The sequence below is a fragment of the Marmota monax genome, unplaced genomic scaffold (assembly GCF_021218885.2).
Source record: "Marmota monax isolate L192 unplaced genomic scaffold, Marmota_monax_Labrador192_F-V1.1 WCK01_AAM20220418_F8-fsc00054, whole genome shotgun sequence".
Classification (NCBI taxonomy): domain Eukaryota; kingdom Metazoa; phylum Chordata; class Mammalia; order Rodentia; family Sciuridae; genus Marmota; species Marmota monax.
The window spans coordinates 4,261,923-4,275,133 of record NW_026692145.1 but is presented as its reverse complement, the minus strand read 5'-3'; the positions used below and the strand labels follow the sequence as shown (position 1 = coordinate 4,275,133).

General features: G+C 38.5%; 1 protein-coding gene across 12 annotated transcripts in view; it reads right to left on the bottom strand.

Annotated features, from left to right (window-relative positions):
- Enox2 (ecto-NOX disulfide-thiol exchanger 2) overlaps positions 1-13,211 on the bottom strand; it is a 309,809-nt gene that overhangs the window by 62,436 nt on the left and 234,162 nt on the right. For all 12 annotated transcript variants that reach the window (XM_058571371.1, XM_058571364.1, XM_058571386.1 and 9 more), the window contains one exon: positions 3,973-4,128. In XM_058571371.1, the coding sequence (XP_058427354.1) occupies positions 3,973-4,128 (156 nt within the window). The remainder of the gene's footprint in view (positions 1-3,972; positions 4,129-13,211) is intronic.

Sequence of the window (13,211 nt, the reverse complement as noted above, 5' to 3'; positions counted from 1 at the left end):
TCTAGCAGCTGAAGTGAAAAATCTTGGCAAAATTGAGTTTTCTATAGAGATGGTGCTGTCATCCTGTCATACTGCAAAGAACTGCTAATTGGGAACTATCTCTGATACCCACCCTATGAAAAATAAAGTGTGTTCCAAAGAATTTGTTTTTACCATACCTCCAAATCCTGGGAATCAGAACAATGGGATACTTACTCACCATTTATCTTTTCAAGACTAGGCTGTTCTGCTCCTGTTGAATATGACCCACTGAATTTTTAGACCAGGTCTCATTTTACCTAGTTTGGATCAGAGAGGTCAAGCTACTTACCAAAAATTTTATGGTTATGCATTGGTGGAGAACCACACCTGTGTTACTTTAAAGTTTTAGCACTCGCTATCCTGCCTGTTCCAGTGAAGGTACAAAGCCAACCAAATTGCTCCTGCTTTTCCTAATACACATTGAAGGGGTTTGCCCAGGTACATAGTTATAATAGTGCTCCATTTTTAATGTGCATAATCATAATTTTAGAACTGGGTAAAGCCTTAGAGGTATCTAAGCTAATCTAACCCAATATCCTTGTTTTATCAATGAGGAAAATGAGACACAAGAGATTATATGACTGGTCAAGATACCATAGCTAATTAGGAGTAGAACATAATTCTCTTGATTTATAATCTTGTACTATACTGACATACCATTTTGGTACATTTGATGTAGATTCACCTAAAAAAGTCTAACAGGTAGAGTCTAAAGCTCTGAAGAGAAATGTAGACTGAAAATATAGATTTAGAAGTCATCACATGTAGTAGTAATCACCCCCCTACTTTCTTGGCTTGCTTTCTACTCTTTCTGTCACCATCCATTATCTATCCACCCATCCCTTCTGCTATCATTCACAAATACAGACACATAAAACAATTTAAGGACTAAGATGTGCCTATTGGATTTAGCATCATTTTAATGACAAGGCACTAAAGTAATTCACCACAGATTTACTTTCAGTACCATCCATGCAGAAGTGTTCCAGGAGAGCATATACTTGGAGTTGGGCTGGATGGGAGTGTAAGGAGTATGAGGTCAGAAGCATTTGAACCTGACTAAAGGGTTGGTATGTGGCAAGTAGAATGATGGACTGAAGACAGTCACATGAAGCAGAAGAGTGAAAAGTTGTTTTTTTCTTTTGGGGGTGGGGTACCAGGGATTGAACTCAGGGACATCTAACCATTGAGCCACATCCCTAGCCCTATTTTGTATTTATTTAGAGACAGGGTCTCACTGAGTTGCTTAGTGCCTCGCTTTTGCTGAGGCTGGCTTTGAACTCGCGATTCTCCTGTCTCAGCCCCCTGAGCTGCTGGGATTACAGGTGTGCACCACTTCACCCAGATCAGTAAAAGGTTTTAAAGGTCAGGAAAGGGGACTATGAATCTGTGGACAATGAGCCCCAAGACAACTTTAAGGTTCTGTATGTGACTAGTATTTGGATGAAGTGTCACGTGGGACAAGGGGAAGGAATTGATGACAATGATACTTTTTAATAAGGCAACAAGACTTAGAAGCAGACTGGATGGTAAATAAAGAGACTGACAAAGTCTCTAAATCATAGGATCTTATTGGTAGGAGGAACTTCAGAGTCGGAAGCCATTGAGTGCAAGATACTATACCAGAGACAGGCAGGAATAAGTAGTTCAGTCATACCAATTCCCTGTTTTTGTCTCACCTTCACAAAGATCAGTTTTGGCACTGTTAACAAAATGGCACTTTTACCATGCATTCAAACAAAGAACTAAGGAAGGGCCTCAGTTTTCCCCTACACAATTAAACAGAGCCCCCTTTAAAAAAATCCAAACTCTAAAAACCAAATAGAATACCAGTCTACTTTAAGCTTTGTCAGGAATGTTATTTTTGAATTTAGTTCCAAAGCCAGGTTCCTTCCCAGAAGCCACTCTTTTACTGGCACTAATTGCCCTGTCAGCATCCTTAGTATAAAGGATGAAGAACTAAAGAATTGAGTTGTGAGGATATTTCCCTCTCACTCTTCGGTCCTTCCAACTCAGAACTGAGAAGGCATGGCTGGGGATAGAGAAAGATAAAAAGTGTATTTGAGAGATTTCTGCCTATTTCTTTTACTAAAGACTATGAAGTTGTAGCCTCTTTAAGCTATATATTTTGACATTCATTGAAAGACTGCTTAATGATTGATCTGTGTAATATAAAAACAAGGCGTGTGTATTATTCTTTGGCATTTTAGAATGAGAACATCCTTAAAGTCATCTATTGCACCCAACCAGGGCATCATAGGTTGTGAGCCCTCCTGTTAGCTTAGACTTGACTGAGGTAATGAAAGCTGAGTGCAAGACAATTATGTGATACATTAATGATTAAATCAGCAGAATTCTACCTTTTCATGAGCATGAGGTTTTAAAACTGGAAATTCCTAAATTCTTGGCTTTTAACATGAAAATGGTACTATTAAGGATGCGAAGCTTCCTCTATGCCAAACACAACACATTGGAAGAAAGAGAAGAAAAATCATTGCACATATATAGAAGAAGACAGTGGAACTAAGATTTTAAAAAGTAGTGCTTATTCACCTAGGTACTAAGCAAAAATCTAATTGAACTGGCAAGTAAGGCCTACAAGGGACATCTCATTCTCCATTCCTTAACTTTCCTTGTGACACACTAACTCTTCTCCTAATACAGTCTTCTGAGATGCAGGTCTCCTATATTTCTTATTGGTCTGGAAGGATGTGCATGTTGACAATCAATTTCCAAAATCAGAAAGCATTAAGATCATTTGTTCACTCACAAAAGTGGCCAGGAAGATCCATGCAACCAACCCTGACTGATTTTAAAACCTTCTCAGTTATAAGCAAATCATTCTAAGTAGAATCTGGGTCCTTATCAGGGCTTGATTTATGATTAACTGATTCCTATTTAAGGTAGGAGATGAAGTATTTGTCTGAGGTCCCACATAAAAGGTTTGTATTTATTTTTATAAGGCAATTTAATTTGATCTGTGGTTTAAACCCCTGAGCGAGTCCCTTGACAAACAGTGCTAGTGTTTGCATTATAGCAGCATCACTACAACTATGGACAAAGCATTAAGAGGCTTCAGTCATGTGCAGAAGAAGCTTCTAATCATTTAAAGTATATAAAACCTCAGTGTATTTGGAAAAATAATTCCAAGTCAATTAATATTGCTGGTACATTTTAACTGAAATATGGCCACCCTACCATTAGAGATATGTTAAGGTGAGTCTAAGGAGAAGCCTATTCTTTGAGGACAAGATAGATTTCTAGATCACTTCTACATGAACTATATTGCCCCAGATGGCAACAAGTAATCTTAGTCCAAACATTGGTCTTAGCCCTTCCAATAAGTTGAACTAGGGAGTGATATTGGACCAATTGTATTGCTATATTGTATGCACGTATGAATATGTAACAACAAATCCCATCATTATGTACAACTATAAAGCACCAATAAAAAAGTGGAAAAAATCAAATAAGTTGAATTGCACCTCACTGTGCATTGTAGCCCAGATGATGAATAGTAGTAGTTGGAGTGATGTGTGACTAGTTAGTAGCAAAGGAAGATTCTTAGTGTCAAGTACATATTCTCATGTGCTTTAGGTAGGCTCAGACCACTCTCAATTTCTGCCACCACTGGCACACAGGTTAGTTATGAAACACAGAGACTACAAGTGATAGTGTAGATCAATTTGTGTCATGTGTTTCATTCTCTATGAATACACTTGAATTTCTTACCAAATGGCATTAGAAAAATGTTATCTCACTTGTACTGCAACCAGCACACAAAAATATACCAAATAAAATTCAGCCTTGAATAGTCAGAGAAAATTTTCCTGCTTTCTGTTTTCTAGGTGAATCTTCTATATATACATCTATGAAGCCCTTGGGTAATCTTTTGAAAAAGAAGAAAGCTTTCTTATATACACTGATTTAAGTAGGAAAAAACAATAGTACTTGGGTTGGGAGGGAAGAGCGTGCAGCTTTTGCAGTGTATGATTTCTTTTACTACTGGCATATCTGGAGGAATTGGTGGAGGTACTATTCCCAAACCAGGCATCATTGGAGTTATTGGAGGAATTCCAGTCATCATTCCAAGAGCAGGATCAAAATCTAAAATAGGAGAGGAAAGAAAAAACAATAAGTAACACGAGGCAAGGTCAACTAGAGGAACATGGTTACCTCATAAGCTTCAAATCAAAAGTCTTTCTATGACAGAGGCAAAATATTTTTTAAAAAAACATATGCTTAGTATTCTCAATTCTCAAATATTATATTAAATTTGTGCATTTTCCTTTCAGGATAGGGCTGTTGTCTTCTTTAATCAGGGCTTCTTGAATTCTCTACATCTAATTTTGATACCCAACATCTTTTATAATGTGACTGCATCTTGTTTCCTGATCTTGCTTCTACTAGTTTCCAACACACAGCCTTGGCTCCATTATGGAAAGGTTTCTTGCTGTCTATTGTATATACGTTCTTTTTACAGTACAGTATTGTATTAAGAGCACAGTTTGGGGGATCAGACAGACTTGGGTTCTTGTTCTACCATTTTCCTAGCTGCAAAACAGGGTTCATACCTTCTACCTTACAGGGAGTTGTGAGGAGTAAATAAAATGATAAATGCAATGTGCTTAGCACAGTGCACAGCACAAAAGGCTGAATAAGAACTATCCTCTATGCCTTTGTCCATGTTGTTTTTCCTGCCTAGAATCAGTTGAGTCTACCAGAAGCCCTGCCTCCCATGCTTCAACTGCTGGCTTAAGTCTCCTTGAAGAGGCCTTTTCAGATAATTGTAGTTCATTCTTAACCCCAGGTCTAAAATCTGTTCTACAACTATTTCCAGTGTCTTATTTTACTTTACATTGTCTTTTGTTTCATTCAGGGATGTCTCTAGCAAGTGTGAGGGTGAGCAGAGAAAAATATTTTTCTGTGGGGCTCATCAATGTATATAATTTGATTCACCTCACATCAGCATTGACAATATTCTGTTGGCACAGTTTCATGTGATACCATGAAAGAAATGCCATTTCATACAGCTGGAGTGATTTACTTGCCAGATATTCTCCTGGAACCAAGACTCTGGGTGGATTCTCTGATCATGAGTCCTGACGCTTCTTAGCATCTAGTTGACTCCATCTGTGCAGAAGAGGAGTGGAAAGTGCCCTAAAGGGGAGCCATGGGTAGAGGGATCCATAGGGGTCTAGATGGAGATTGGAGCGCCTCACTCAGATGACATTGCTATCCCTGGTCAGTACCAGACACTGAAGGGGAATTTAGAAAATTTCAAGAAAGGTGCTTCTTATGGCCAGAACAAAGGCAGGACATGTTCTGGACTTGGGCACCTGCCTTATTGGCATTGCTGCCTGGCCAGTGGCCAGCACTGCAGGGTGTGCTTGTTAAATGTTGAGATAATCAAGGTAAGTCTTCCGAAGCATGGGGTCCCTTGAGGTATGGGCCTAGTGTGGGGCCTCACTTGCCTACATCTAAAGGCAGTACTGATTTCATTGTTTAACTTTGTTTCTATACAAAAATGTCATTTTCTTTGAGAGAAGGGAGTGCATTCTACTTCTTTGTTTTCCCACCTCCCACACTTGTCCTCACTATATAACCTTGCATAGTCTATGGCAAACAAATAAAGTATTGCATAAGCAGCTCTGGTAATACAGGGTTAGTTGCAGTAATAGTAGCAGGCTCTGCTCCTAATGATTTTACCATGCTCACAGCACAAGTCACAAGGGCAATACCTGTAAGGATGTCCTCAAGGTGACTCTGGAGACCTTGGGGGATCCTTAAGATACTGGAAGAGGTGAACCTAAAGAGCAGGAAGAACTAGTTCCCACAGAAGCAGCACTTCAGGTCTAACAGTCCTAGTAGAAGGGGTCCTGTGTCTGGGAGGATAGGCAAGTGGGTGGCATATGGGCATTCCTGACTGCAGTCAGTCCAATCAAGCTAAAACATCTCTCATCCTCACATGTCTGCCATCCTGAGAGATCAAGACCTTAGAAAAGTTTAGGAAGAAAAATTTATCTCCCAAAAGAAATTTTTATTTTCATGAAAACATTTACTTTTAGCCCTCATATGTCATCTCACCTAACATGCTTTCATGTGTATACATAACACACACACACACACACACTTCCTCTTCCTCCTTTAGCTCTCATAATTCTACTCCCTCCACAGAGTAGTTATGTGATCTTGAGGAAAATTTCTTAATATTTATGTTCTTCCATTTCTTTTTGGTAAAACTGGGGATAAACAATCACATTTAGCCCAAAAGGTGAAAAGAGAGTACAGATAAAGACCCTCAGCATGATAGTCCTGATTGGTGAGTTTCATTCCTTCCATTCACAATGTACAAAATGTTAGAAATTCACTGATTCAGACACTCATTCTCACATTCCACAAACATCTGTGATAGGCCTCTGTTATGGTTTGGATATGAAGTATCCCCCAAAGGCTCATGCATTGAAAACTTGATCCCCAAAGTAGCAATGTTCAGAGGTAGAGCTTTTGGGAAGTGATTGTATCCTCAGGGCTCTGACCTCATCAGTGGTTTATTCCACTGAGGGATTAAAATGTGATGGCATCATGGAGAGTTGATGGTAACTATATGCAGGTAGGGCATGGTTGGAGGAAGAAGGTCCCTTGGGGCATGTCCTTGGGAACTATATCTTATCCCTGGCCCCTTTCTCCCTCCAGCCTGCTTCCCAGCTGCCATGAACTGAACAGCTCTCCTGCACCACACCCTTCCACCAGGCTATTCTGTCTCACCACAGGCCCAAAGCAATAGAGCCAGTCAACCATGAATTGAAACCTTTGAAACCGTGAGCTCAAATAAACTTTTCCTCCCTTAAATTGTTTGTCACAGGGACTAAATTGATCACGGGAACTAAAGCTGACTAACACAGCCTCCTATATGTCAGGCTCTATATTAGGGTTGGGGAAGATACGTAGGTTTTTGGAGAACATAAGACCCTGCTGTGCTATAGAATGCATTGGTTCAGAATGCCATTCACATCTTTGGAAAATCTGATTCCTTGTGCAGAAGATTTTGGAGAAATTGTTAACATTATCTTACCCATTTACAAACTGTTAATTTTCGTTGGGAAAAAGATAATATTAGATTGCGTGCCAACTAAACAATCCCATCTATTTTCCTCTTCCTACTGAAATGTTTGTCTTCCTTTTATTGTTCTGCCTGCCTCTTCATTGTTATTCATATAGTTCTGTCACTCACAACTCTACCTTACCACAGATTACAGAAACATCACTTCATTAAACAAGTTCTGCCACTTCGACTGAGAAGGAAATGCCTGTCTCCATGTACTATCTACTAATAAATGGAGACAAACAAAAAAACCCAAATATATAGGATAAATATAACTCTTCCTTGATGTACTCACCACTCTGCTGTTTGTTATGATTACATTAATATTTTATAAATTCATTTAAAAGAAAATGTATCCATGACATATGGCTAAAGCCAGAGTAGGTGAACTCCCTTTCTTCCCTTTGTTCCATATGCCACAAATTCCATAGGCTCCACTGCCCAGTAGGGTTTGTTACTGGGTTGTACATAACATTTCAAAGGCTCCTATCACATGGATTGCTTCTTTTGTTTGTATTTAACCACTAGGTACCAAAATGGACATGAATATTCAATGCCAATCAAATAAAAAAAACTGAAATCATGAGCCTTTTTAAAAAATATTTTTAGTTGTAGATGGACACAATACCTTTATTTTATTAATTTATTTTTTATGTGGTACTGAGGATTGAACCAAGTATCTCACACATGCTGGACAAGTGCTCTACAACTGAGCTACAACCCCAGCTCATCATGGGCATTATATAAGTATTTCATAACCTGAAGAATAAGAGTCCAAATTAAAACACACTGGGTATACAACACAAATGAAATTCTCTCCCTTTTCTTGGCCCCTGGCCTGGCTTGAGGAGTATTGCCCAAAAGTCGGTACTATTGCCACTTATATTAGGAATTCAAACTTCTGAAGGAGATTGGAAAATATATAAAAGAGTTGTACAAAATGCCATGGTCTTCCTCCAAAGTCCTTTTCACAATAAATACCCTGTTCTGTTTTGCTCTTATTGTATCTTCTTTTAAACATTCTTTCCCACTGGCTTCTTGTCTTTTGGCCTGGCTGTTGCTGGAGGAGTCATGGATTATTGGTTTGTGTTCCCTCTTCAGATTCATGTATTTCACAAAGTTCCAGCCTATTGGAAATGCTGCAGATGTCCTGTATTAGTTTGGCCAGCTATATCCTCAGAGTTACACTTTTACTTTGTGATTTTAAGTCATGTTTCAGTGTACTCTCAAGCCTACTTGCTACCTAGCAACTCATGCTTACTTAACCTGGCAATATTATCCTCCATTTCTGTACCTATCTGAGCCACGGAGTTGCAGTGGAGAAAAATGCCATTTCTGTGCTGCTATTCAGTCATCCAAATATCCATGTATATAATATTTTGATGCCAAGACCTGTGCAAGTTGTTGGGTTTGAAGAAATGAATAAGACAAAATTCTTGATTTCATATTCCAGTTTGGAAGTATCCAAGCAAAGATTTAAAATGCTTTATCATCAATTATTATCATCATGATAACTATTAGTAAATGTTTACAATGTGCTAGGCACTCTACTAATAATTTTATACAATCTAATTCCATTTGACCTGTGACTATGTACCCTTCACATTATAGATAGAGAAAATTGGGCCTTAGGGAGATTGGTTACTTTACCAAGTTAACACAGTCAGTAAGAGAACTAGGATTCAAATCCAGCTTGGTCTAACTTTAATGCTCTTAACCACTAATGCTGTTTCTCAATACAGTATGTAGTTCTCAGAGGGAATGCTTTCAATTTTCCTCCATTTAGAATGATGTTGGCCTGTGTTTAGCATATGTGGCTTTTACAATGTTGAGGTATGTTCCTATTATCCCTAGTTTATCTAGTGTTTTGAACATGAAGAGGTGTTGTATTTTGTTAAATACTCCACTTTTTTTCATTTTTGACCTGTTGTTTTTCTCCTGTAGCCTTTGAAATTCTATCCTTATTCTGTATGTTAGGCATTTTCATAATAATGTGCCTTGTGTGGGTCTATTGTAATTTTGTATATTTGGCATCCTGTAAGCCTCCTGTATTTTATTTTCTATTTCATTATTAAGGTTTGGGAAATTTTCTGATATTATTTCATTGACGATTGAACATCCCTTTGATTTGTATCTCCAAGCATTCATCTATCCTGATAAACCTTCATTTTGGTCTTTTCATATTAGCTCATATTCTTGGATGTTCTGTTCATTGTCTTTTAACATCTTTTCTCCATGGTCAACTTTATTTTCATGATTATATATTTTGTCTTCTTTGCCTGAAACTCTCTCTTCCAAATAGTTTAGTTTGCTGGTGATGATTTCCATGGAATTTTTAATTTGATTTATTGATTCCTCTATTTTGAATATTTCTGCTTAATTTTTTTTCAGAATCTCACTTTATTGAAGTGATCTTTCACTTCCTGCATTTTTTTCTCTTATTTCACTCCTTACATCATAGTTTACCTCACAGATCAGTTTAATTATGAACTTTCTAAATTCCTTCTCTGACATTTCTTCCACTTTGGTATAGATAGATTCTCTTATTAAAGTATTCTGGTTTGTTCGAGGTGGTTTGTTCCCTTTCTTTTTCATGTTGTTTGTGTGTCTACCCATCTAATATGGACCTGAGGCAGTAGAGTTTCTATCCTGTGGACTTATAATGTTCTTGAAGGGTTCCAGTACCTCATAGTTTAGAGGGAGACAAATAATAACAACAACCAATGCAAACAATATACAGCATTAAACCAAACAGTTCCTGTTATGACATCTTCATGTTAATTGTCACAATAAAAAGAAATAATGTGGGCTGGGGTTGTAGCTCAGTTGGTAGAGTATTTGCCTAGCATGTGAGAGGCACTGGGCTCTCTCCTCAGCACCACATAAAAATAAGTAAATAAAATAAAGGTATTGTGTCCATCTACAACTAAAAATAGTTTTAAAAAGAAATAATGTGATCAGTTATTTCCCCCAGTAAAAACAGTAAATTTGCAAAGGGGTTTACAATTTTGAATGGTGAACAAGGAGAGAACAATAGAGATGTAGGATGTTATGATTATAAAAGAGGAGAGAAAAGAGAAGTTAAAAAAATTAAAGGAAGAGTAAAAGAGAGAACAGTAGAGTTCGGCTATTAGCAGAAGAAAAGAGAGAGAATCAAGGGGAACAGATAAGTGACAGAAAAAAATACGTATAAAATAAAAATTAAAAATAAATCAATAAATAAAAATAAAATACAAAACAAACCCCAAATATACTAATCAAACTTCCTAGCTCTCAAAATACTGATCCATGAAAAATAACTGCCCTCAAGAAATGCTAGAAATAAGAAACAAATCTTAATATGCAAGCGTGTACATGAATCATTCAGCTCACAGTTAAATAAAGAAAAGAAAAAAAAGTTCTCAATGAAAAGTTAAAGAATTATTTCACTGGAGTTCAAAGGAGTCGTGGCTTCCTTTCTTAGCAATGCTAGGTGAGTTTGCTGGAGTGTAAGGGGAAATCCTATAGGTGGAGCTCCTGGAGGTAGGGTTTATGCTTAGGTAGGCTCCAGGTTCTTCACTGAATGGCAATTGGTCTGAAGATTTTACATCAACACACCTTCAGGGCCCAGCAGTTGCCAGTCCTCACTGGAGGACTGTACCCCACAAATCTCCCCTGGTTTCCACTCATGTAGCAGAGGAGTCAATCCTTTGTTTCCTCCATCACCTGAGGACCCTGCACTTATTGGTCTTTCTGGTTCTGTCTCCAAACTCAATCACTCCCACCCCCATTCTTTTGAATTCCTGGCCAGGTGCATTTCTCCCAGCTGGTCCTGTGAGCAGCCAGACTCAAGGGTGAGAGGGGAAGCCAGGTGGGTTCACTCGCCAAACTCAATCCCTCCTACCACAGACCTTTTGTATTCCCAGCCAGGTTTGTCTCTCCCAGCGGGTCCTGCAAGTAGTTTGGACTCAAGGGGGAGATGGGAGCTGGGTGGGTTTCCATGACCAGTATTCCCCTATGTAAACCCTTCTCTACATCTGATTTTCTCCTGGTCACTTATGTCATGAGGTGTGGGTTTTCAAGGCCTATATTTTGGGCCCAGCTCAGGTTTGTCAGGTTTGCTCCCCCAGCTCCCGCCCCGCACAGCATGGCTACAAAAATGGCTTCTTCCTTTGTCCGTGGGCAGCCAGGAGATATGCCGCTTCTTGCCTGCTTGAGGATATTTGCAGCACACTGTTCAGGTTATAGTCGGGCAGTGCCCAGACACACCAAAAAATCTTCTAAAAATGTGGGTTCCTTTAATTTTCTTATTCCTCCACTTCCCTGCCCTGTGGTGAGGGAACCACTGTTGCTGGTACTGGCACAGCAGCGGTGGAGCTAGGGATTTCTTCCTTATTTTATTATAACCAACTACCTGAGTCTCAGATATGCTTTCAATGTCCAGTATTCCCAGTAAAGACCCTTTTTTATTCACCCACCTTGCTGAGAAGCTGCCCACTTTCTCAGTTTTGAGCCACGGAACAGCCAGGAAAGTGACTTCCTCTTTTCCTCCATCTTCCTAGTCTCCTCCCCCAGTCACTTTGAATCTGGATGGATTATAGACTTGCTTCGACTAATATAATATGGCAGAAAGGATGTTGTATCTTTTATCAGGTCCAAGACGTAAGAGAGATGCAATTTCCATTTCTTATCTCTGGGCATATGTGCTAGGAAAGCTTTGAGTTGCCATATAATTCATCTGATTAGCACGATGGACAGAACATGTGGAGAAGGCCTTAAAGGGAGGGATTCAGCTGAACCCAGTTTTCATCAGTCCTTAACAAGGTGCCCTGCATATGTGTGGAATCTTACAACCACTAGATCAACGTGCCACAATTGAGGTATCCCAATCAATACCATATGGAATAGAATAATTGCCCATTTGAATCTTCCCAAATTCCTCATTAAGTAAAGCTTGAAATATAATAAACAAATTGTGTTTTAAAATAGCTTGTTATACAGCAATAGATGAGGAGAAGAATATCCAGTATGGCCAAGGTGGGGTGTCACTGGTTAATATTTATTTATTTATTTATTTTTAGAGAGAGAGAGAATTTTTTTAATATTTATTTTTTAGTTTTCAGTGGACACAACATCTTTATTTTATTTTATTTTTTTTTATGTGGTGCCGAGGATCGAACCCAGCGTCCTGCACATGCCAGGCAAGCGTGCTACCACTTGAACCACATCCCCAGCCCAATAGTTATTTATTTTAAAGAACAGAAATAGAAAGACACTAAGCACTCAAACTAGATCAAATGTGATTTTTCTGGGATTACTGAAAAGGTACTTTGGGATCCTGTAGGGCCTCTGTATCACTGTCTTGAAAAACTGTCACTGTACTGTTGCTGTATGTAAGGGCTAGTTGGAATAATGTCAGGTAACTGATTCTGTGCTAGACAATGTTAGGTAACAATGTTAGGTAACTGACTCCGTACTAAGATTATAGTTGTCCACAAAACTCTAGAACCCTTAGAGGCTTCTCATCTTTGATGTCTGGCAAAGAGATTACATATGCCCATTTTATCGTTCAATCCTCGATATTTTCTGGCAGGCCAGTTCACACTGGTTTTTGTCCTGTAAAATACAACCTTCATTTTTATGGCAGGAGAGAGGGATGGCATCCATAATATTAGCTACCCATTAAGTGACTACTTAAGCATTTCCAGCTTTTATACAAATCATTTACCTTAATCTCTGCAACAATCCTAAGGGATGGGCAATATTATTATTCCTTATTTTACAGATGAGATAATTGAAGCTCAAAGATTTAATATAATAAGGCCACATAGTATGTGGCTCTTAGTAACCATACTCCTAACCATTTGTTCCTCACAGAGTCTATGAGATTATAGGAAAACAAAAGATATTCTTGGTCAGATTAAGCTTAGTATTTACCTACTCATCTCTGGAGTGGGTCCGTAAATATTCCTGTCCAGTAAGCTACCTTAGAGGTGCTTATTTCTATATCTAGAATATTCTATTTAGATGTTTAATATATATATATATTGCCACAGTGTGAGGTAATTTAGGGGCATCTTTTTAAAATCCAATGTCTCAAATTTGG